At 53.8% G+C, this 25,198-nt stretch overlaps 1 protein-coding gene across 3 annotated transcripts in view; it reads left to right on the top strand.

The window, feature by feature from the left end:
• The window catches only part of Sh2d3c (SH2 domain containing 3C), a 33,086-nt gene extending 8,305 nt beyond the window's left edge, over positions 1 to 24,781 (top strand). For 2 of the 3 annotated variants that reach the window (XM_055600558.1, XM_055600559.1), the window contains 10 exons: positions 8,175 to 8,214; positions 14,791 to 14,919; positions 15,989 to 16,443; positions 17,161 to 17,285; positions 19,204 to 19,736; positions 20,973 to 21,088; positions 21,539 to 21,710; positions 22,188 to 22,299; positions 22,575 to 22,781; positions 24,180 to 24,781. In XM_055600558.1, coding sequence (XP_055456533.1) covers positions 8,175 to 8,214; positions 14,791 to 14,919; positions 15,989 to 16,443; positions 17,161 to 17,285; positions 19,204 to 19,736; positions 20,973 to 21,088; positions 21,539 to 21,710; positions 22,188 to 22,299; positions 22,575 to 22,781; positions 24,180 to 24,355 — 2,065 coding nt within the window. In that variant the 3' untranslated portion in view covers positions 24,356 to 24,781. Of the gene's footprint in view, positions 1 to 8,174; positions 8,215 to 11,513; positions 11,707 to 14,790; positions 14,920 to 15,988; positions 16,444 to 17,160; positions 17,286 to 19,203; positions 19,737 to 20,972; positions 21,089 to 21,538; positions 21,711 to 22,187; positions 22,300 to 22,574; positions 22,782 to 24,179 lie in introns of those variants that run through there. The other variant, XM_055600561.1, reaches the window with a different exon arrangement.
• Positions 24,782 to 25,198: the final 417 nt, after the last annotated feature.

Below are 25,198 nucleotides of genomic sequence, written 5' to 3'. Positions count from 1 at the left end.
TGGTGCCCCAGGACCCAGTGTCCCCACCCTAGCCTCAACTTTCAGGGCCTATTGGTCATTTGTTACAGGAGTCCCTGGGACTCAGGAGAGCAGTGGGGTTCTCAGGCTAACTCCACTCCATGCTGGGCCTCTGCTCCTCTAGGAGCCAATATGGGTCTGAGGAGCCATCATCCAGCTGGACAGAAGGCTAGCTAAGAGTGCCAGTGAGCAGGATGGGGCCTGCCTTCCTGAGTGTCCAAAGGGGCCATTCTAGTGGACGTCAGAGGTGACCGTGCCCCTCCCCCACCCTGGGAAGGCAGCGTGCACCTGGAGCAGGAGGAAGGAAGAGGTGAGGCTGCAGGGATTTCCTGGTGCCCTGTCTCTGCTGAGCTCATGGAGGATGAGACAGAAGGAGGCAGGGGGGTGGGGGGCCTTCAGCTAGCCAAATGGAGCACAGCAGCCTAGCCCACATCCTCCACCCAAGAAACAGCCCTCTGCTGGGGGAAATGAGACAGCACGGCCCAGAGAACTATCCTCATCCCCAAATCACTGTGACAAAGGAAGAGGACAAGCCTGGAGGAAGGGGAGCCTCATCTGCCTCATCTGCCCATGTAGAAATGTCAAGCCAGGGTCCCATTCTTAACAACTATCAAGGCCCCACCAGGCCCTGGAAGTGGTTAGACCAAGGCCCAAAGAGGAGGGCTCTCCTGAGGTTATACATGGAGCATTTATGAGAACCTAAGTTTGCTCTCAGGCCTGACTAACTCTTAGCTCAAATCTTAACTGGCTGGCCGTACTTCCCTCCCTCAGAGAAAATCTTAATACTTTTTCTTCCACTATTTTAAATGACTTTCCACAAGGCCCTAGTATTGGGGCTTATTTCACAGAAGGGCACTCTTAGGGCCCCGCCATTTAAGCTGAGGCCAGAGGACCGCTTCAGGGACTGAGCTCAGATCAATCAGGCTTGCTCAGCAAGCATAAGCTCTTTACTCACTGGGCCATCTCACCAGCTCATCATTCATTTTTAATATTTCCTGAGGTTACACCCAGGCTTCAGACTTGTCCTAGGCTCCGAGCAGAGAGCAGTGAGCAGAAGATTGAGCCTAATGGAGACCTCATCCCAGAAGCAGAGGCAGGTGGATCTCTGAATCTGAGGCCATCTTGGATTGACAAAGTGAGTTCCAGGACAGCCAGGACAGAAACCGTGTCTCAAAAAACAAAGCAAAACAAAACAAAAACACAAAAAGCCAAAACAAAAAAGTTAGTAAGGAAAAATAACTGAACAAAGAAAGAAGGAACAAGCCGGGTGCAGTGGTGCACACCTGTAATCCCAGCACTCCGGGAGGCAGAGGCAGGAGGATCTCTGTGAGTTCAAGGCCAGCCTAGTCCACAAAGCCAAGTCTAGGACAGCCAAGGATACACAGAGAAACCCTGTCTGGGGAAAGTGAGCCAGACTGTGACAGCGGCGTGTGCAAAGTCCCGAGGCCGCAACATCTTTGCTATTTGATTATCAGCAGAGATCAGAATGCCTGGAGAAGGAAGCAGAGAGCAAATGGGTTCAGATCCCACACTGCTTGTGTGAGGAGAATCTTTTTCCTTGCAGGGATGGTTGACCTTTTTCTGCTTACTCTTTTTTTTTTTTTTTTTTTTTTTTGAGTCAAGGGCTCATATAAGCCCAGGCTGGCCTTTAATTCACTCTAGAACTGAGGGTGACCATGAGCCCATGAGGACTGAACCTGAGAAGGTGACAGTCCTCCTGTCTCAGGCGCTGGGATTTGGGATGTACACTAACTCACCTGATCTTATGGGGTGCTGTAGACGGAACCCAGGACTTCTAGCATGCAAAGCAAGCACTCTACCCCCTGAGCATCTCCTGCCATGCCCGACCTTTTGACCTTGTGACATTAATTTGTCATCCACAAAGCAAGGCTGCAGTTGTGTGTTGGGCTGCCTTCATAGCTGTCCTCAGCCTCATGGAGCCAGTGGGTTGGACCCATCTGCCAGGAGCTCTGAACTTAGCTCTGTCCTGCTCCGTAGTGCCTCCCTTGAATGTCCCTTGCCATCCTCCCAGACAACCAGATCCCCGTCCCTACCCCCAGGTAGGCTACTTGGAAGGATACTGAGATTGGGGTAAATGACATCCTAAGAGAGCGGCAAGATTGCCCAAGCCACAGTGCCAGGCACTGCAAACAGGCCAGGACACCCCCCTTCCCCATTTCCTTTTGGAATGTTGATTCTGGTTCAAGAATTTCCAAGTCTCCCCAGAGTCCCACGACCCTCTCGGCCCTGAAGAGTGACGTTAGCTGCCGGGCATCTGGTAGCTATTACCCGATTACCAGAGGAGGGGGGAGTCACTGTGGGCCTGGCCTGCGAAGCCTCTCTAGGCTAAGGGCGGCTGGTCCATGTCTTCTGAAGAGGCCCAGCTGCTCCTGGCTCTCATTTCCTGTGAAGACTTTCTCACAGTCTGTGAGACCCCAAGATGCTTTGGGCTGTGGGAACCTGACTATCTTAGGAAAGATGGGCTGTTCCCCACACTGACCTCCCACTTGAACCACATTGCTTCCAGCCCTTGAGGGACCCGGTTTGTAGGTGGCTGGACCTGTGTGGGGTGAGGGCCAAGCAGGACTGAATCAGACACCCAGCAAATGTGTGTCATCGAGTGAGTCCCTTCCCTGAGCCTCAGTTTCCCCTGCATGGTGAAAACTAGATATGATGGCAGGTAGAGGGCCTGGACCAGTGAAGTCCAATACATGGCAGTTGCTTGTGCTATAGGAGGGAAACTGAGTTCCATGGAATGAACAGTTCTCATTCAGGGTCACAGCTTTCTACTTCCTGCTTAGGTGCCTTCAGAATCCCCGAGGCCTCCCATCTTCCTTTTGTTTCCTCCCAGGATTAGCTCCTCGTTTCCTGGGATGTCACTCCATATGAGGGACATGGCAGACACCAACCTAGGCCACCTGAGCTCTAGTCTGAGCTCTGTGCCTGGAGCCAGGCACCCCGCTTCAGCTGGGCTCTCCCCAGATTTGGTATTGCCCATCATAGCCAGCCGACGGCCCACACTCCTGCAGCTCTCAGCTCTCACCAGCAGGTTCCCAGCCACCATCAGCAGCTCAGGCCCAGCATATTGACTCTGCCCTTCCTCCCAGGCCTGTGCCTTTCCTGATGGCTCCCCACAGCCAGGAGGATGGGACCAGGCATGGCGCTGGCCCAGTGACAGCCTGTAACATGAGGTAGGACAAGGAATAAATCACAGAGATCTCTTCACAGAGACTCTCAGCCCCCACGGCTCTCACTCTCTCTGAAGAGATCCATCCCAGCTTTCCATGCTGAGACCACAGAAGCTGAAGGCACACAACAAAAGACACACACTGCTGCTCTCCATGAGGGTGGCATGAGAGCAAAATTTAGAGAAGGTGGCTGAGGTATTTCCCACCTGTAATCCCATCATTTGGGAAGAGGAGGCAGGGGGATTGTGAGTTCAAGGCCAGCCTGAGTTAGAGTGAGACCCTGTCTTGAAATCTAAAGGCAAGTCACCAGTATATGATAGCAAACACCTGTTGTAATCCCACCTAGTACTTGGGAAGTTGGTGGCAGGAGGATCAGGAGTTCAAGGTCAACTTTGGGTACATGGCAAGTTTCAGACAAGCCTAGGCTTTTATTTAGGAAAAAACAAAACAAAACAAACAAAAAACAAATAGGGTCTGTGCAAGGAAAGCTCTATACCCAAGAAGAGTGGTTTTGGAATCTGGAGCCCACGTGGCAGAGGAACCCGGCCCCCATCCTCATATGAACACCATAGCCTTCCAGGCCTGACATCCCCTCTGAAGATGAAAAACTGAGCCTCAGGGAGAGGAAAGCTGGTGACAGAGCTGGGTAATTTTCTTCTCAGGCCATTTGACCAGACCCTGAGGCCCAAAGGCACAAACTCGGGGACAGAGAGAGCGCAGCCAAGCCTGTGCAGAGGGTAAGACCATGCCTGGTAGAGGGTGGGACATCCTTCCTCTCCACTTCTCCAGGATCCTTATGGAACCTCACCCATCCTTCTGGTCCAGGCCGGAGGTCCCTGAAGGTGAAGGTTCTGATTCCAACATGCATTAGGGAAATCAAGGATAATGGGTGCTAATTACTACTCATTAATGCAATTAATTAAACTGATATATGCAATGCACGGTGTCAGTTATCAGAACAAATCAGTTAATACAGGCAATTAAAGGGGTTGGTTATTTAAATAATGAATGCTGCCAATGAATGGCCCGATTTAGCTCAGTCTTCGCCATCGCTTGTTAATTGATTTCACCACTAATATCAGAGGGGAAGTGTCTTTTAAGTATAAAATGTAAGAAATAATTAATTCATTCTCAGAGCTGAGTTTTAATGATCACTTTGATTCCCGGATTTGATCATTACAATGAGAGGAGGTAAATGCTAAAAGATCTCCAGGCAAACCGAGAGCTGGAGGCAGAGGAGGGGTGACCCTGGCCCCTGGGTCATCTGTAAGGCAGACCACGAGGGTCCCAGGAAGAAGGAATGTCACGTGCAAAGGCCCAGAGCTTACAGAGCCTCTTTGGAAATAGAGGTTGGAAAGCAAGGAAGGGTGAGGAGGGAGAGAGGCATGTCCAGAAGCGTGACAATCCGTGCTCCTCGTGTTCCTAACGGGAAGGTGGGAGATGGCAACAGGGGAATCAGCTAGCACGGTGAATGCAGTGGGGAGCCAACGAAGAGACCCGAGCTCAATCAAGGTGGAAGCGGAGGGCTGATATCCCACCTGGTGGGGGAGCCTCTGATCTCCGCAGGAGACAGTGGCATGTGTTCACACATGTGAATACACACACACACACACACACACACACACACACACACACCCCACACCAGGCCCCTGTTGGCTTCTCAACACTGTTGTGAGCCGAAGTCTGGAAGGAAAAGTACAGGAAACAGAAAGAGCAGAGACCAGCCTGGTGGTGGTGGTGGTGCACACCTTTAATCCCAGCATTATGGGGGGAGAGGCAGGTGAATCTCTGAGTTTGAGGCCAGCCTGGTCTATAGAGTGAGTTCCAGGACAGCCAGGGCTACACAGAGAAACCCTGTCTTAAAAACCAAAAAAGAAAAAGGGAAGAAAGAAAGAAAAAAGAAAGAAAGGAAGAAAGAGCGAGCGAGCAAAGCCCCTGCCTGAGAAGTTGGTGCTGCGGGATACTCGCCCTCTGGCCTTGGGTGGGGCAGCCCATGTAATGAGTGTGCCTGGGCAGGGCAAGCAAGGAGCCCGTCGTCCAGGAGTCTGTTAGGAGCCTTGACTCCCAGGCTGATGAAGCTGGGCCCCTGCTGCCAAATGGGGGGTCAAAGGGAAGCTGTGCTCCAATTTTTTTTTTAATAGGGCTGTTAGGAGTTGGTGAGCATGTCTGAGCCACAAATGGAGAGAGGGTGGCTGCCAGGTAATCTTCAGGCCAGTAAATGGCCATAGGTTGTCAGCGGACATAGCCATGTTGTGTACCAGAATGGCAGAGTGCTGTAGCTGGCAAGGGTGGTGAAGGGGTTGAGACTCTTTGGCTTTCGACTCTGCCTTGGATGACCTCCCTGGCTCTGAGTGTGTACACAAACTGAGCAGCACCCCATCCTCAAGGCTGTATTCCTGCCACCAACCCTACGAGGAAGTGGACAGGAAACAGGAGGAAGCACAGGGCTGATCCCAGTGTGTCCTTGACAATTTGTTCCCAGCAATGGGAGGATTTCCGGGCCTGAATGGCCGGAAATGCTGGGATGGAACACCTCACCCGGGAAGATGGACAGGGGAGGACTCTCTCGTCCACCTCACTTGTGGTGTCACTGGCCAGAGAGCACTGAAAAGGCATTGGAAGCCTGTGCCATTGCAGACTGACTTTCTCGGCAGGAAAGTTAATAACAAATAACCTCAGAAAATCAGAACAGGGACTAGCTGTGGGGAGCCCATGACCTCAGGAGCTGGGAGATTCTTTTAACTTCTCCCTTCCATTTTTCTTCTTCTTCTTTCCCTTTGAGCATTTCTTTTCTTTTGAAATTTAGGCATCTGTGTTTGAGAGTACATTTCTTTCCCATTTTGCAGATGGGAAACCTGAGGCCACTGCCTGGGAACAAGTGTTCCACCTAAGTGAAAGACAACATGCTGGCTGCTGGCTGGGGCTGCTCACTATTCTGGGTCTCCATTAAACCATGCTCACTGGCCTCCTTTTCTCCTAGATTGTGCCTGGCACCATGCCAGGGACTGCAGTTCATGGGTGAATGACAGTCCACACACACTCTCATGTGGGTCTCTGTTAATTTTCAATTGAGAAATAAATGTGAAATGGTTGTTGCAGGTTGAGATCAAAGAGACTGGAGGAGGTGCTGGAAGCAGGTGGGAGACAGAGAGTAAGGGGCCAAGGGGCTGCTGTAGGTGGGGTAAGCTTCTCTGAGGAGGTGGCTTTAAACTGAGCCCCGAAGAAAGTGGAGGAGGAAAAAACCTTATGAACATCTGGAGAAAGAGAGCCCCAAGCACTTGCAAAGGTGAATGCAAAGGTCCCATGATGGCAGGAACAAGCTGGCAAGACCGATGCAGCCGGGCCAGAATGAGGAGCAGAATGGTTGAGGTAGGCAGTCAGGCACCACCAGCATGCAGAGCCCACTCTGTGAGTGGGGCATAGAGATTAGGGAGCTACGACCCAGTTATGTCCTTTTCCTCTCATAGTAACAATGTCCCTTTATGCTCAAGGAGGTAAGAAGTTTGGTGTGGATGATAAATTACACGGCTGTGCAGGGGCGTGCCGATTTGATTCTTTTGTGGGTGGGGGCTGAGGATGAGGCTCAGCGGCAGAATGCTGGCCTAGAGTGTGCAAGGCCTGGGCTCTCTTCCCCAGCACCAAAAAAGAGGGAAAAGATTTTAGGCAGGTCTGCCGTTGTCTACTCATAATCTCGGCTACTCTGTAGGCTGAGGCAGGAGGATTGCTTGAGTCTTGGGATTCAAACCAGACTGAGCAGCATGGTGAGCTTGGTGGGTAAGAAGAGCTGCTCGAGACCAAAGACCAAGCTGCTCTGGCTGTCCACTTACTTGCTGTTCGGTACCAGAGCTGAAGCTGACAGGATGGGTTAGTGGACACGGGGAATCAGCAAGAAAGCCATGGAAGACACAGTGGCCCGGCTGCAGGGGGAGACTGTCAGTAATGTATTCTGAAGGGAGGGTTTCCTCCTGGGCAGGGTGTGGCCTGTTTCATGGGTCAAGGCCTGCTGGTAGGCCCAGGGTAGAAAACGAACCTCAGGCTTTGGCCGGCACAGCAGGGAGGACGGAGCTGGTACCCAGCTGAGAAGCAAGACAGAGAAGGGCCAGCAGCTCCTTGTGGGTGCCAAAGTGGAGATGCCTCCGACAGGGAGGGGGCTGAAGGGGACAGGAGGACACTGGGTGAAGAATGGGGCTGCATTAGCTGAAGGCTTCAGTTCTTTAGGCCATGGCTGGGCTGGGTGTGGTGGTGTGCCTCTGTAATCCCAGCATCCTGGTGGAGGCAGGAGGATCAGAAGTTAAAGCCAGTTCCACATACCTAACACATCTGAGTCCAGTCTGGACTACATGAGATCATATCTCCAAACAAATGCAAAAGCACACAGACACACAGACACACGCGTGCGTGCACGCACGTGCGCGCACACACACACAGCGGTGGCTGGGGGGAAGTGACTCACAAAGGGGAAGTCTGGAAAAACAGCCACCTCTGGCCTCTCCTGGCTTCATTCCTCCACCCTGAAGGCAGAGAATAGGTGTACACTGGCTCTAACCAGCTAGCAATATGCTAGCAACGTAGATGCTGACCAAGGAGTGAACGGGCCAGAGGAAAGGGGCTGAGCCTCAGCCCAGGCCCTCTGGTGTATAGAGTCAAGGGTAGGGAATGGGTGAAGGAGGCAGGGAGAGGAAGCAGACAGCAAGAAAGCGTGTGTCATGAGCCCGGTGAACACTCACCTTCAGTGCTCCATTAGGTAGTGGCTGATTTACGGAGAGGAAACCCAGGATCAGAGAGTGAGGGAACTTGCTCAGGGCTGCACAGCTAGCAGGGGTGTGGGACAGCCATAGGTCCACCAGCCCTGGCAATAGCATCCTGGGCTCCCAAGGCCAGGCCCAGGCCCTACACTACAGGTAGGGGAACCTTTCTCAGGAAATCTGAGCAGTGCTGAGAATACTCACGTCTTTCACCTTCTTTCAGGACTGCTGCAGAACTGGAGGCTGCTGGAGACTATGTGAAGGTAGGAGGAACAGGCTGGGGGTTGGCCACCATACGCTAGAGCACTCAGGGCCTGTTATGAACCAGACTTCCGCCTGGGAGGAGAGAGCCAGCAGGTGGGCAGGCCCTGGGGACAGCTAGCGTCCTGGGCAGCTATTTCCTATGCCTCCTGACACTCTGCTGGCCCTAAACCCACCAGCTGGACAACGTTCCAAGGGTGTCGCCATGCAGTGGCCACCACAGTGAGATCCCACTCTATCTCATCATCTATGGGGTGCTGGTGCTGGGAGGGGCAGCATGAGGAGTGATTCAGATCTTTAGCAGGGACTCAGTGCAGCTCACAGACACCGAGAGCCTAATTTGGGGGCGAGGGGTATGGCTCAGTTGGTAGAGAGCTTGCCTCATATGCAGAAGGCCTTGGGGGGGGGTGTCATCCCCCCCCCATACCACATAAGCTGGGTGTGGTCCTGCATGCCTGTAATCCCAGCACCTGGAGGGGTAGAAGGATAAAGTCAGGGTCATCCTCGGCTGCATAGTGAGATTTGGGGCTAGATTTGAACAAAAAGCCTTGCTTGTTCTAGGCACTAGGAATGTTTAAGATGTGGTTTGTGTGTGTGAGTACATGCTTGCATGTGTGTTTGTGTCTGTGGAAGTCATATATGGTTCCTGTCCACAGAGGGGCCTCACTGGGACTTGGGGGCCTCACTGATTAGGGTTCACTGGCAGGCCCATGAGCTTCCAGGGTCTTTCCATGTTCACCCCCAATGCTGTGGTTTCAAAGCAGCACCATCACACCTAGTTTCCTTCCTTCCTTCCTCTCTCTCTCTCTCTCTCTCACTCTCTCTCTCTCTCATATGGCTGCTGGAGATTGAACTCATGTCTTCTTGCTTGTTTGCCAAACACTTTACAGCGTGAGCCAGCCGAGCATGAGGCTATGATTGTCATCAACGTGGGAGGTTGAGGCAGGAGGATTGAAAGTTCCAGGCCAGCCTGGACCAAAGTGTAGGACCCTGTCTCAGCAAGAAAACACCGGTTCTGAAACAATGGTAATAATAAGACTAAGTAACATTTTAAAGGCCTGTTGCCTGCAAAACCATGCTGAGTGCTGGCAGAGATGGGTTTTGCTCTTTTGTTTGCTGGGAATTGAACTCATGACCTTTGGAAGAGCAGCCAGTGCTCTTAACCTCTGAGCCATCTCTCCAGCCTGGTTTTGCTCTTTTGTAAACTTTAAAAAAAAAACACACAAACATTTATTTACTATTTAATTGTTTTGTGTGCATTTTGGAGTCAGAGGCTAACCCGTGGGAGTGGCTTCTCTCCTGCTCTGTGGAATCTGGGGGTTGAAATCAGGTCCTCAGCCTTGGCATCGAGGGCCTTTACTAACTGAGCCATCTCCTGAAGCCTTTGTTGTTGTTCTTTAGAGAAGCCTAACTCAAATTTCCACTTGCAGATTAGAAATTTAGGACTCCCTCGAAGTCATGAGGGTTCTTGTGGGGGCAGAGCCGGCTCTGAGCCCCAAGCTTGATGATGAGCTTGAGACAGTGTCCTTGGCCTCCCACCTGAGCCAGGCCCTGGACGAACGGCAAATACTGCAGGGAGCAAGGAAGAGTGCCAGACCTTCATGCAAAGGCCCCTCAGGCCAGGCAGGAACCAGAGGATTACACAGTTTCCACACGCGTTATGATCTATCAGAACTAGGATCTATCTATCTTTCTATCCATCCATCCATCCATCCATCCATCCATCCGTCTATCTACCCATCTATCTCTTTAAAAACAGTCTTAAATGTAGCCCTGGTTGGCCTGAAATTCACTATATAAAACAAGTTGGTCTCAGACACAGGCCTCTACCTCCCTAGTGCTGGGATTAAAGATGTATGTCAGCTGGGCACAGAGGTGCACACCTGTGATCTCAGCAGAGGCAGGCAGATCTCTGTGAGTTCAAGGCCAGCCTGGTCTACAAAGTGAGTCCAGGACAGCCAGGTCTACACAGAAAGACAAAAAACTACACAAAAAAACCCCTGTCTTGAAAACAAAACAACACAAATGACAAGGGAATAACACCTGCTCACTGGGACTGGACCTCACAGTCCACAAAGAGATCCTAGCTTTGTTTCTAAAGTCTCTGTGGATGAGGGTTGGAATAGATTGTTTCCAAACTCCATTCCTGCCCTGAAGTGTTCATCTTTGAAGAATGTCCAGAACTCCAAAATCCCCAAACAATAACAGGAATCCTGGACTCTTGGGATTTCAAAATACTAAGGACATACATTTCAAGATCCATGTTCAGAGCTTCAGGTATATCTACAGAAAATAATTGTCTGGGGCCCAGAGAGGTAGACTCACCTGCTTGAGGTCACACAGCCTGTGGGAAGGGTTGGTTACAATTGGTCTCATGTAGCCCAGACTGGCCTTGAGTTTGGTATGTTGCCAAAGATGATCTTGAACGTGTAACATTCCTTCACCTTCTGACTGCCTGACTGCTGAGATTACAGGTGTGTGCCACTGTGTCCAGTTAGTTTACGCAGTGCTGGGGAAGCAAGCATGCTACCAGCTAGACCACATCCCAGCCTTCGAACCCAGAGTCTGATTGTTTGACTCCTTCTGTGCTGGCGTTGACTCAGTGCCTAACCCCTGCTAGGCATGCCCTCTAAGTGAGCCCTAAGAGGCTCCAAATCCAGGTCTTGTGAGACCCAGTCAGGGAATAGTAGGGTGTCTTTACTGGGTAATTATCTTTGCTTGGCAACTTTTTGATTGAGCTTGGAAACACTCACAAAGTTCAACACAGGTCTTCACCGTGTATCCCAGACATCTCCACACAAACCAGTCGGGGTTCAAAGACAGGGGCCCCAGGGTGGGGAGCCCCGCGAGTTAGAGAGGTAGGTGAGTTGCGCTTGGTGCCCTAACAGCCTTCGAAGCGTAGCACTGCCAGAAACAGCCAGTCTAACCCTGTTATTCTCGATTAGAGATGAGAAACCCGAAGCCACAAAGGATTGGATTAAACATGGGAATTTTTGTAGCGTTAGATGGAATTGAATTCAGAGTCCTCGCCGGTTCAGGGTCTGGAGGGGTGCGAGAGTGGGAAAAACAGGAGCTCCTCCTCGCCGGCCCCGAGGTCCCTACTCCACCCTGCTGCCCTGGGTGGCATCCCTCTTAGCAGGTCCTGGGGAACACGCACAGGGGAACGGGGTGGTGGTGGAGGGAGGAACAATGGTCCCCTCCCCTCCCTCTCCCCACTCCCCTCCCTCCCCAGCTGGCTGGAGGGTGGGGTCTCCCCGCCCCGCCTCCCCGCTCCTCCCCCGACCAGGCGATGAGGTAATCGCGCCGCTGAGAGGCACGCGCAGCCGGTGCCCAGCCCGGTCGGTCCCCGCGCCCCTGCCCCTTCGGCCGCCACCTCCGGTACGCTCGGGGGACCTGGGTCTCCCGACCGCACCATGACGGAGCGTTGCAGCCTGTGGAGCGCGCTGTCCGCCGCCGCCTGCTGCTTCTACCGCGGCTCTCTGGTGCAGGTGCAGGTGAGGGGGCGGTGCGGGGACTCGGGTCACTGCGCCCCGCTGCTGAGCTGGGGACTGCAGCCCAAGAGCATCCCGGTAGGGTCGTGCAGCCCGGACTGCGGGCGAAGGGAGGGGGGGCGGGGTCGCCCCGGCTCACCTCAGGGTACCCAGGGCGCTCCGCGGGGCGCGGGTGCCAGGAGGCATTCCCCCGACTCTGGACTGCAGGAGACGTGGGAGCGAGTTGGAGCTGGGACTCAGGCTGGGAGTGGGCTTCCTCTAGTCCGCTCTGGGGTCCCTGCTGCTGACCCCGGGCCACCTGGCTCCCTATTGTACCAGGAACGCAGGGTTGGGATCTGGAGGCTGAGTGAGGAGCAGGATGCTGCAGAGCACGCTGCGGACACCACGGTGTCGCTGCCCTCCTGCCATCGGAGTGGGTTTGGGATGCTGGGGCTGCAGGTCTCCCAGCCCAGCTAGCCCAGCAGCGCAGGAGCGCGCAGCGGCGGTGCGAGGGTTAAACGGAAGGGGGTGGAGGGGAGGACCCGGACCCCGCCTCTGCGGAGCATCCTCCAGGGTAGCTGTGTCAGGGGTTGGGATACCTAAGGAAGGCAGGGGAGTAGTGGGAAGCCAGCTGGTGGGAAGAGGCTGAGACCCTGGCAGAGGTTCTCCGCTCTCCTCCCTCTCGGGCATCCTGCGAGACGCGGGGCGCCTCACCTCTGAGCTCCCCCAACCTCACACACACACTTGCTCGGAGCCCGCCTGAATGACGGCCCCGCCAGCGGCGGAGCGCAGCATCCCCGCACGGGCCAATCAGGCGTGCGCAGGCCGGGAGGCGGTGAGATCATCTCTGGCCAATCGCAGTGCTCTGAGCAAAGGGATGCTGCATTCGCACCTACCCCCCCCCCCCACTCCCACCCACTCTTGGGAGCTAAGGACCCTGAGGCCCAGGGTGAGGAGGAGGTCACAGGGGTCCTGAGGGCTTCCCACCCTAGGAGTGTGGGAGGACCAATGGTCCATTCACCCCCAACTCTGACCATTGATTAGGGCTAGAAATGAGGTGTCAATTGCCAGCACCCTTTACAGATGAAGCTACTCGGGCCCAGGCAGAAGTGACTGGTCCAAGGTCACACAGCGTCGTGCCTTGGGGGCCACATTCTTTAGCCCACAGTCTGCCCCTATTTTGCTCCGAAACCGGGAGGGGAGTTTCTGTGTGTTGTTAGGAGCAGAGAGTGGTGTGTGTGTAAGGCTGGGTACAGGTTCCACATCCATGTACCTCTCACCTTTCTTTCCCAGAATCCTGTGTGATTTGAAGGGAGAGGCCTGGGCTGGTTCTGGTACTGCAGGGTAAAAAGGAAGAGGCTAATGACCCTAAGGAATACTGGACCCCTAGGAGAGTCGAGGGAGTGTGAAAAGGCCCAAATCTCAGCATTGCTGAGACCTCTCCACCTTGCTAGGGCACTGATTTCTGCTGGGTTGTGGGCAGAGGCCTTGCAGCATCCCTCCCTGGTCCCTGCCAGACCACTCCAACTGTCTCTCTCCAGAATTCTGAAGGCTTCTCGGAGCCCACACTGTCACAGGCCCACAGCCACATGTTCCTGCTCCTGCCTTAGCTGCCTCAGCCTTCTTCCCTTCCTTCCCTTCTGTGTTCCTGAGCCAGTGCCTCCTGCTGCTCTGCCATTGACTAAGGGCCTCAGCTGACCCCACACTGTACTGCCCTGAGACTTCTGGGTGATCCCCCAGCTCCCCAGGCAGCGGCACTGCCCCGCTGGCCACACCATCCATAGACTCCCAGTCTGCCCACCTCTCCTCAGCTCTTCCCTGTTCATCATTCTCCACGGCTGCTTTTTCTCAGTTTCTGACCAGGCAGGGGGAGACTGCATCTCTGAAGATGCAGACGCTCGGAATTGAGTGTGGGGTCAGCGAGGACAGTGGACCATGCTGGTCGCCTTGGGCTTCAGCCCCAGCATCAGACCCAAGGTGAAGCTGGTCCATGTTGAACAAATGAAATGGGAGAGTGTAGCCGTCACTGGAGCTGGGATGGTGGTCGTTGGGAAACAGTGAAGATGAGGGTGGAGCCTTGTGGAGTGTGGGTCTCAGGTCTGGAGGAGTCTGAGGCGTGGTTTGCCAGATGCCAGGAGTACCCAGGAGAGATTCTGTTTCCTTGCCTTACCTGTCTATACACTTCTGACCAGCTCCAGAATGTGTGTCTTAGAGCAGCCATCATTAGGGACTGGCATAGCCCCACAATGACAAGGGCAAGCTGTGTGGTGAGGCAGATTCTGGAGTCCCACTCATTTTACTGAGGAAAGAGTTAAGGCCCACACTTACACAGGCAGGGTGGGCTTAGCCTCGATGATGGGATATGCCTGGCAATGGCACTCTCCTCTGACCATAGGATGCCTGGGATTGGTAACCTCTTAAACCAGGACTGCCTACCATGGGTAGCTGGGAAGGCAGCTCCTTGGGCATTAACTTCCGGGAGTGACCTTCGACTTCCCTGCAGGGCTGCAGTTTCCAATCGGGCAGGATCACTTCAGATTCCAAGGGGGAGGAGCCTGGAGGATTGTCCTGGGCAGTGAAGATGTGCCCCTGCCTTTGGGCCCTTCTATGGCACAGTCCACATTCCCGAATGTAGCCTCATCTGTTCAGCTAGTCGGCTCTCTCAGACTTACCTGTAGGTGGCCTTCCTTCAAGATGGCCCTGTTGTCTCTAGTGCATTTTTGTACTGAAGTATCCTCCAGGAAGTCTCTAGACTACCTTGCTTCCCACAGTCTTCCCAGGGTGAGATAGAGCTAGGGCCCTTTGCCGCTGTCCAGCACCGTGGTGCTGATGGCAGCTGGCCTGGCCGGCCCCTTTGGCTATCTTGTAGCCTGCGGGCGTCCGTCCTGGAGGACAGGACTTGACTTTTTGCTTCATTGCATCCACCCCTTGTGGACATGCATTCTGGCGGAATACGGTGAGATTTTACTCTAGCCGGGATAGGGACCCACGGGTGAGAGCCATCCGCAGGGCAAGCGCTCATTGAAGATGACCTGGGGCAGGATGATGAGTTGGGAGATACAGAGATGGGCTGTGGAATCAGATGCCAACTTTGCTATCGCCATGCAGTTCTCCAAGGAGAAGTACATTCTCGACTCATCGCCAGAGAAGCTACACAAGGAGCTGGAAGAAGAGCTGAAGCTCAGCAGCACAGACCTCCGCAGCCATGCCTGGTACCACGGACGCATCCCTCGTGAGGTGAGCGGGCCCCAGGCAAGGGATCTCAGCCCCAGACCCTTCCACCCTGACTTTGGCCAACCCCAGCCAGTCACCAAAGTCCGGCTCCAGTCAGACTTTGGCCTTTTCATTGGCGAGGATGAGATTTAGCTTTGCCATTTACTGTGTGACCGTGAAAGGATCACGTCGCCTCTTTGGGCCCCAGCATACACATCTGCAGCATGGAGAGACTGTCTCCTCACAGGGCAGATGTGCACTACACAGCGAGACCCTGTCTCAAAGGGAGGGAACCTGGTGAAGGTTGAATGAGACAGAGCAGGCAAAGGAGGATGTCTGACGCCAGGGAATGTGAGCCCAGGGAGTGTTGTCCTTACTGCGTTTTATTATCCCTGGTTCATATTCAGCCTCATGTGAATTCGGTTAGAGAACATCCATTTTGGGGCCAAGTTGAGTATCTGAGATGAGGTGATGTTATAAGTCACAGACCTGTTTTGTTTTTTTTTTTTTTTTTTTTTTTGCCCCAGCACAGGGGTTTAAGGAGGTAGAGACGGACAAGGTAGCAGCTGTCTTGCAGGCTGCTGGCCCTAGATGGGTACAGAGTATCTTACACTGTCATAAAAGTGTAAGAGTGGAGCTCTGTACAGAAACCCAGGTGGCTGCTAGGAGGGGCACTGAGTGGAGCCCTTGGCAGATGCAGCGGCTCGTCAGACTTATTCCAGGTAGAGAGGGCGTCTTGAGGGAGCAGACACCAAAGCTGTACTGGAGCCCAGGGTGGGTGGAGGAGAGAGTTTCTGGGACTCGATTTGCCTGGTAAGAACCCTGAGAGGGGCTGGGTCTGAGACCTAGGCCTGTGATTCCAGCATTTACGGTCACTGCACCCTTGTGTCCTCCTGCCATTTCTGGGCCTCCGTGCCCCTGGCGCATGGCCTTTTCTGAGGCACCACCTTGGGATCTGGTCCTAAACTTCAGATGTCTGCTGTCTATTAACTGGCTCCTCTGTCTTGGTGTCCCCAATTCAAAGTCACCGTGTCCTCCGGACCCTGGCTCTGGCCTTTTTCCGCCGCACTTAGCTCCTCTGTGCCTTCTGTAGGTCTCTGAGACCCTGGTGCAGCGCAACGGCGACTTCCTCATCCGGGACTCACTCACCAGCCTGGGGGACTACGTGCTCACCTGTCGCTGGCACAATCAGGCCTTGCACTTCAAGATCAACAAGGTGGTGGTGAAGGCCGGCGAGAGCTACACCCACATCCAGTACCTGTTCGAGCAGGAGAGCTTCGACCACGTGCCCGCCCTTGTGCGCTACCACGTGGGTAGCCGTAAGGCTGTGTCTGAACAGAGCGGGGCCATCATCTACTGCCCGGTCAACCGCACCTTCCCACTGCGCTACCTCGAGGCCAGCTACGGCCTGAGCCAGGGCGGCAGCAAGGCCGCCAGCCCAGCCAGCCCCTCAGGCTCCAAGGGCAGCCACATGAAGAGACGAAGCATGACCGTGACTGATGGGCTCACCACGGACAAGGTCACCCGCAGCGATGGCTGCCCTAACAGGTCAGCCAGGTCCCCACTCCCTGGGCTTGTGAAATGGGGGCGTCGGTAATGAGAGTTGCTGGGTGGAAGGGAGGCCCAGCTTCTCTGATTTTTTAGGAGGCTCTGTGCGGAGCAGTGGGAGGTTGAACCTCAGTGTGGAGGCTGGAACATAGGTTTGCACTGGCTGGGGCACTAGTGAGAGGCTGTCTATCCAGAGAATGGCGTCTGTGGTCTAATTTAGAGACTGCGAGGATAAGCTGGGCTCTGGCCCGTATGTCTCTTCCTAGGCACAGGAGAGACATAGAGGAGTCGGAACATCTTCAGCTCAGACAGGCACCCTCAAGTTGTTACTCTGTCTTCTGCACCTGAGAGAAGAGAATTCTGGGTAGGGGCAGAGAGGGAGAGCAGGGTAATTGAGGGAGAGGGGTGAGTAGAAAGTTAGGAAGTGGAAGCAGTAGGGCTGTGACCGAGGAAGGGTCTGTGTGAGTCAGGGCCCTCTTGGGGGGGTGTCAGCTGAGGGCAAGGCCAGCGGGGGTGGGGGACAGGGCTGGGAAGTCAAGCCTATTCCATGTTAGCGCAGCCCTTCCTTCTCCAGATTTTGCATTTGTCCGTTGAGAGATTGAATTTGACAGCCAGACTTGTTCTGCTTCTGAAGTTCAGGGGGTGGGGAGTGGGCTCCAACAGTGAGTCAAGAGTCCCGACCTCTGACCTCTGGGCTCATGGAATCCCTCTCCACAGCACCTCACTACCCCATCCTCGGGACTCCATCAGGAACTGTGCCCTCAGCATGGACCAGATCCCTGATCTACACTCACCCCTGTCTCCTATCTCCGAGAGCCCCAGCTCCCCCGCCTATAGCACTGGTAAGCTAGTAGTGGGGAGGTCTGAAATGATGCTGTCTTCGGTGGGGGACATCTGTTACCTGTCTGTTTCTGCCTGTGCTGGGAGCAGTGTCCTCAGGGACGGGCTAGAAAAGCCTGTGGCAGAATTGATAGTGTTGCCAGGTAAGCACCGTCCAGTTGATAGCTTTCCCACAGGTGCCAGGCAGAGACACAAAATGGATCCTCAGTGTGAGTGGCGGGTTGGAGGAGAGCTGCTGAGGGCCAGCACCTGAGACCGTGACATGGGCTCGTGCCACAGTGCTCGGCCCCAGCAGGCAAAGCTCCCACTGCAGCTGCCTTAGCAAGGACCCCGCTAACAAGTGCATCCCTAGGTTCTAGTTTGGTCTTAGACCAGGCTAGCCCGGGCTAGTATACTTTGCTGTTTTTTTAAATTACTTTTTAGAGTAGTTTAAGGTTTATAAAAAAAATTGAAATCATGGTATTCTGTGCTTATAAATACAAATAAAAAATATGCCCCCACTTTGTTGCTGAAAACAAAGCATAACAAACCTCAGACTGTCAAACAAAGTGTCTTGGCCCCTAGGCTGTCAGAGCATTGTGAGAGGGGTGGTCTCCTGAAAGCCTTGGCCTGGAGGAAGCATTCCGTGCCTCTGGAGTGTCACTGGGGGCCCTCACCAAGCCCTCCCTTAAAGCCACCAGCTTTGTCACTGCACATGCTTGCTTTCAAAGCAGCACGCCTACATTTATTTATTTGTTTTTCAAGACAGAGTTTCTCTGTGTAGCCTTGGCTGTACTGGATTCACTGTGTAGACCAGGCTGGCCTCGAACTCCCAGAGATCTGCCTGCCTCTGCTTCCCAATTGCTGAAATTAAATGTGTGTGCCACCACACCAAGCTTATGTTTATTATTTATTATTTATTAACTAGAAATGTTTAATGGGACAATTTCTAGCCTTGACGTGTACAATCAGGCTAGGAGGTGAAGGCTTCAGTCATAGCCCTACTACTTGCAAGCTGAGTGTCTCGCCTTCTCCGAGCCTTCATTTTCTCAGCTCTAGACTGAGGACCATAAAAGCCCTTACTGCCATAGAATGGGACTTTTTTTTTTTTTTTTTTTTTTTAGACAAGGTCTCACTATGCAGATCTGGCTGGCTTGGAACTTGCTATGTAGACCAGGCTGGCCTCGAATTTGCAGAGACTTGGTTGTCTCTGCCTCCCGAGGGCTAGGATTGCAGGCGCGTGCCACCACACCTGATTTACTGTTTTGTTTTTAAGCTCTTTTACAGTTCTTTGCTTATTTGTGTGTGTGGTATGGGCGAGCCTGAATGAATCACAGCACATGACAACTTCCCAGAGTACCGGCTCTCCCGTTCCACTGGGTGGGTTCCAGGATCTAACTTAAGTTGTTAGACTTGGTGGCAAATGCGTTTATCCTCTGAGCTATCTGCCCACCTACCCCCTTTCCAGACAGGATTTCTCTAACTCCCTCAAGCTGGTTTGGAACTCGTGTAGCTCTGGCTGGTCTCCAACTCGAGGCCATCCTCCTATCTCAGTCTCTGCCGTGCCGTGCCGATAGATGTGTGCCACCATGCCTGGCTTTAACCTCTTTTCTTTGATGGTTTTACTGCTCTGAGCACTGCCCCCCTCCCAGTCAATCATTACTGTTAATTCATTGGGCAAGAGCTCCACAAGACACACCATAGGCTCCAGCAGGCTCGGCACCCCTGGGCCACCTCTGTGGCTTCCTGCCACTGCGGTCTTTTCAGGGCGGGGCCATGCAAGCTTGCTGGTCCAGGGAAGTGTCGAGAGGGTCCGCCTCCACGTGCTGGGAGGCGGGGACATCACACAGGATGGAGACTGTTCTCCGAGGGAACAGGGAAGGGAAGGCCCACTTTTAAGGATATCTGACACAACTAGTCTCCTCTCTCTCCTGTCCACAGTCACCCGTGTCCATACCGCCTCCGCCACCCCCTCGCCCGCCGCACAGCCTGCCTCCCCAGTTGCCCGGCGCTCCAGTGAACCCCAGGTGTGTTCCGGAAGTGCTCCGAAGCCTCCTGGGGAGTCAGACAAGGGCCCTCACGCAAGTCCTTCCCACACCCTCTGCAAGGCCTCGCCATCCCCATCACTCAGCAGCTACAGTGACCCGGACTCTGGCCACTACTGTCAGCTGCAGCCTCCTGTCCGTGGCGGCCGAGCGTGGGCAGCAGGGGAGACCCCTCGGAAGGCCAGGAGCTCAGGAGAGAGGCAAAAGGAACTGTCAGAAAACGGAGTCCCCGAGGGGGAATGGGGCAAGACCTTCACAGCCCCTGTGGTGGAAGCCACCTCTTCTTTCAACCTGGCTACCTTCCAGTCCCAGCTCATCCCCAAGGAGAACCGGCCCCTGGAGGTGGGCCTTCTGCGCAAGGTCAAGGAGCTGCTGTCGGAGGTGGATGCTCGGACACTGGCCCGGCATGTCACCAAGGTCGACTGCCTGGTAGGTGTTAGGAATGCTTGGGGAGGGGACAAGTGCCTTTCTCTTCCGGCTTTGGGGTCAAGAGTCAAGACGGTGAGGGACTGATTCCCAAACTCCCCAAGTACAGTGAGGCCAGTGGCCTGTATTCTGACATCACAGCTGTCTCTTTTTGGTTCTGGGACTTAGGGCTAGTCGTGGGGCATGCCAGCCTCCTATTTTCTTCTTCTAGTTTGTTTCGCTTCGTTTTGTCAGTGTCTCGCTATGCAGCCTTGGCTGGGCTGGAACTCGCTGTGTAGACCAGGCTGGCCTTGAACTCACAGAGATCCGCCTGCCTCTGCCTCACACTGCTGGGACCAAAGGCACGCGCCATCACCCCTGACACCTTTCTTGTTCTTCTACATTTTATTTTTATGTGTGTTGGGGTCGTGCCTGCAGTTTGTCTGCATGGTCTGTGTGAGGGTGCAGGGATCCCCCGGAATGGGCGCTACACGCAGTTGTGAGTCGCCATGCTGGGAACCGAACCTCTGTCTTTTGGGTGAGCAGCCAGTGCTGTTAACTGCTCAGCCATCTCTCTAGCCCAGTTTTCTTCTTTTAAGACGGAAAACCCAAGATATTTCTACAGTCTCCAGATGTTGGTTTGGAATGGAGGCTGACAGTTTTAGAGAACATTCTATAGAAAGTCAATGACTGGTTTAGGGAAGAGAAAAATCCGCTCCCTCCGCCCTGACACCCCCTAGTGGGCAACAGGCGAAACATTCCCTGACCCATAAAGGGTCAAGGGTTCAGACTCCGCCAAGAACCACAGCTCTTTCCGTGACTGTTTCCCGCTCTGTAGTCTGGGACATGTGCTGGCTTGAGAAATGAGGAAGTGAGAAAAGAGACACGAAGGGATGTTGTTGGGCGAGATGAGGGAGAAACTGGGGTGCAGGCCCAACTGTGTGAACTTGGCGAGTCCGTTCCCTTCCTGGGCCTTGGGACGACATTCTGGGATGGTGGCATCCTGGCTCTTAATCTTGAGTATTAAAATTTAATATGGCACACAGCTATGGGCATTTTCCCCATTTTACAGATGGGGAGACTGAAGCTCGCTCAGAAAGGGGGAAATCACCTGCTCTGTGTTCCCAGTAGAGCTGGAATTCAAACCCGGTCCCCGCCCGCCCCCTCAGTCAGGCGACCCTCTTAGATGAAGCTCTGACTCCCAGATGGCTCGGGCCAACCCTGACAGGAAATTAATCAGCCCTTTGGGCGTCTTTGCAGGTTGCTAGGATACTGGGCGTTACCAAGGAGATGCAGACCCTAATGGGAGTCCGCTGGGGCATGGAGCTGCTCACCCTCCCCCATGGCCGGCAGCTAAGACTAGACCTGCTGGAAAGGTAAGGTGTGCACCAGCCCACCGCTACCTTACGGGCTGTCCCCGGGCTTCTGACCACGCCTCTCAGCCCATTAGCCAATCGCAGCCCCTTAATACTCAGAGCCAGCCTCATTTCCCAAAGACTGCAGTTTATCGATCCGTTTCTCCTCTCGCATCCCCATGTCCATCAACCTTGGCCCCGCCCACCATTACTGTCCAGAGTGTTCACTCTGAAACACTGCCCCTTGGATTTCGCTGATCAATTACAAGCTTCTCCTCCTAGCATCCCTGATCTTGCCCCTAACTTATATTGTCTAACTGGGCTTCCTTCGCCTTGCCTGTCACTCGGCTGCGCCCCTTGGTTCCTGTCACTTATTCTGTCTTGGCATCGCAGGACAACGACAGCGGCGGGCTAGCCCCCCCCCCCCATCTCACGTGTGCCACGCCCCCTCTGATCCGACCTCTCTCACAGGTTCCACACCATGTCCATCATGCTGGCCGTGGATATTCTGGGCTGCACAGGCTCCGCGGAGGAGCGGGCCGCGCTGCTGCATAAGACCATCCAGCTGGCGGCCGAGCTGCGGGGGACGATGGGCAACATGTTCAGCTTCGCCGCCGTCATGGGCGCCCTGGAGATGGCCCAGGTACCGCGGGGCCCTGGGGAAAACTGTGAGTGGAAAACAGAAGGGCTCTCCTGAGTCTCCAGGCTTCCTCTGTAAAGGACCCTCCCAGAGAGCCGAGTTCCCGCAGGTGTTGAGTTCTAATCTGCCCTGGGCCTCTGTTTCCCCAACTGTAAAACGAACGGGAGTGCTGGAGAGATTGCTTTCTCAGCACCAGCCCCTCAGATCAGCCTCCTGGGGGGAGAGTCCTGTGTTGTCCTATTTTTACAGAGTGGGCACCTGAGGCAGAGCCCAAAGCTGAGATTTAGGATTTGTAAAAATGTGTTGCAGTGGCTACACCGATGACACATGAAAAGCAGTTAACCCTGTTCCCATTTTGGGAGTGACAGGCAGAAAAAGAAAATCATTGCGTCACAGCACGTTGTTCAGCGGGGCGGCCTGTGGCCAGCTGCTCCTGGAGGCGTCTTCCCTAGCCGGTCTCTAATAGTCTGGTCTCCCCAGATCTCCAGGCTGGAGCAGACGTGGGTGACCCTGCGGCAGCGACACACGGAAGGTGCCATTCTGTATGAGAAGAAGCTCAAGCCTTTCCTCAAGAGCCTCAACGAGGGCAAAGGTACCTGACGGCCCCATCTTGCTGTGTGATTTTGCAGAGGTTTCGGCCTGTGTGTTGCCAAAGACTCTTCTGGGGTGGTGAGGATGAGAGCTAGACTCTTTTCTCTGCTCCACTGGGTTAGCCATGTACGCCTGTCATGTCCAGGGTAGGGTCACCAGGGAAAGAAGGGACTGTTCCAGGCGGCCTCAGTTCTCCCCCTGGGGCCTGAGGCATCCCTGGGGCTATGGTGGGGGCAGGGCCTTCAGGCCTGAGTGCCTGCTGCCTCTCTCTTACAGAAGGCCCGCCACTGAGCAACACCACATTTCCACACGTGCTGCCATTCATCACCCTGCTGGAGTGTGACTCCGCCCCTGCTGAGGGTCCTGAACCTTGGGGTAGCACGGAGCATGGTGTAGAGGTTGTTCTAGCCCACCTGGAGGCCGCCCGCACTGTGGCTCACCACGGGGGCCTCTACCACACCAACGCCGAGGTCAAGCTGCAGGGTGAGTTGCTGTCACCAAGGATCCTGCCATCCCTGGCTTCCCTGCATTTTCTTCTACGAGAGCTTCCCTGTCTCCAAGCATCCACTGACATTTTCCTGACTCCCGGCTCCTATATCACATCTGTCTTGTCGCTCATTCATTCCACAAGCAGTTGTTAGTGAGGGCGTCGGGGGAGGTGGGCTGAGAGACACTGAGAGATGCAGCCAACTGCCCCTCACTGTTCTCTCGAAGGGAGCAGCTGTCTTTCCACAGCTGTTTGCAAGGTGCCCAGCCAAGGCCCAGGATGAACACAGACCTGCCTGTCTTCAGGGAGCCTTGGATTCAGGAACATAAAATTCTGGGAAAGGAGCAGAGCAAGTGGCTTCAAACAATGGTTCTTTTACTGCTTTGGGCATTATTTAAACCACAAAAAATTTCTGGAGGGCTGAGGATGTGGCTTACTTGATAGAGGCCTGACTAGCATGCAGAGCCCTGGACTCAATCCCCAGGACTGCATAAACCGGGAGCGGTGAGCCACAGCAATCCCAGTACTCAGATAGAGTCAAGGGCATCAGTGGTCCAATATCATCACCTGTTGCACATCAAATTTAAGGCCAGCCTGGAAATGCAGGCAGTTCTCTGAGTTCAAGGCCAGCCCGGTCTACATAGAAAGTTTCAAGCCAGCCAGGGTTACAGAGGGACACTGTCTCAAAAAAAAAAAAAAAAAATTAATGATAATAAAAAAGATTTAGAAAATTATTCACTTGCCCTGAGATATATGGTATGAATATTCTTTTTCGTCTTTTTCTTTCTCGGAAAGAAAAGAATTATATGCACTCTAAAAACGTGTTTCTTAGCCCAGGGAGGTAGCGCTTGCCTGTGATTCCAGCACTGGGGGAGGCAGAGGCAGGCAGATCTCTGTGAGTTCAAGGACAACGTGGTCTACAGAGTGAGTCCAGGACAGCCAGGGCTGCAGAGGGCAACCCTGTCTGCAAAAAAACAAACAAAACAAATCAAAACAAACCAATGGAGAGCGGGGAGAGGAAGTGAGAGAGAGAGAGAGAAGAAACTGACAGAAAAATACAAGAAAGATCTTTTGAGATCTCCTCCCAAATTTACAGGAGTGTTTTACCTTTCAAGGAGTGAGGAGGTAGCTGAGTGATGAGCACTTGCCTAGAATGCACAAAGCCTGCGTTCACCCCTAGCACCACCCACACGCACATGCACAAACACCAATCGATCATCTGGTCATTTAAAACTCATAAGTTACAAACAGCTGAAGAAAAACTAGGTGCTACCTGCAGGGTCTTCAATACATTTTGTTGGGTCCTGAAGGGCTAGGGAAAGATCCCTATGAGCCTATGAGTGGGGCCCTGAAGGATGTGAAGAGACCCCTGACCATGTCTTCCCGCCCTGCAGGGTTCCAGGCCCGACCAGAGCTCCTGGAAGTGTTCAGCACCGAGTTCCAGATGCGTCTCCTCTGGGGAAGCCAGGGTGCCAACAGCAGCCAGGCCCGGCGCTATGAGAAGTTTGACAAAGTGCTCACTGCCTTGTCCCACAAACTGGAACCTGCCGTCCGCTCTAGTGAGCTGTGACCCCGGAGACCTTGCCTCTCTGCAGCTGCAGGCAGCGTTGGGGGCAGAGGGGCTCAGGACTTGCCCCCAGAGCACCACAGGGACACTGTGATCAGCCCAAGGATGTTCTGGGTTCAAATCCAGGACCTCCCTTGCACTTCCAGGGTCCTGAATGGACTCTGAGCTCCACCCTTCCATCACACATGCACCAAGTCTCCCTTCCAAAAGGACAGGAACCTCTGTTCCTCCCACTGGCTTTGGCTGGTTCCTATTTTGCCGAGGTTCCCTGTTTTTGAGCCATGGGAGGCTCCCCACTTCTTTCCCTTCCTCCAGGCATCTTTGCCTAGAGCTACCACGGCCTCCATCTTACTGTAAATAAGTTTGACTGTAAATATATGTACAGACGCCATGCTGTCTCTTTCATATAATAAACTTTAATGACTCTTTCTTCTGTCCCATGAAGCCTGGGTTAAAAAAAAGCACTTTCCTCAGATAAATGGTGAAAAACTTCAACAAATACCTGGTTGGCACCAAAGACACTTTAGATTACATGGGGAGCCAGGGTTACAGTAACAAGAGCCCACACCCTTAGTATTAGCAAGGGAGATAGTCAGTCCAAGCCAGTGAAGATGTTGGGGCCTACCCCTCACTCTTCTCTGAGCCCTGGACTCAGGGCCTGGACTGGGAAATCATAGCTCCCTCCACCCCATACACAAGCAAGAAGCCCAAGGTTTGGGATAAAAGGGCTTTTAAAAGTCTAGAACCCTGGAGAAATGGCTCGGTGGTTAAGAGCCCTGGCTAATCTTCTGAAGGACTTGGGTTCAATTCCCAGCATCTACATGGTGGCTCATAATCTATAACTCC

The sequence above is a fragment of the Psammomys obesus genome, unplaced genomic scaffold (genome assembly GCF_907164565.1).
Source record: "Psammomys obesus unplaced genomic scaffold, mPsaObe1.curated_primary_1811, whole genome shotgun sequence".
NCBI classification, from domain to species: Eukaryota; Metazoa; Chordata; class Mammalia; order Rodentia; family Muridae; genus Psammomys; species Psammomys obesus.
This window is presented reverse-complemented; position numbering and strand designations above follow the sequence as displayed.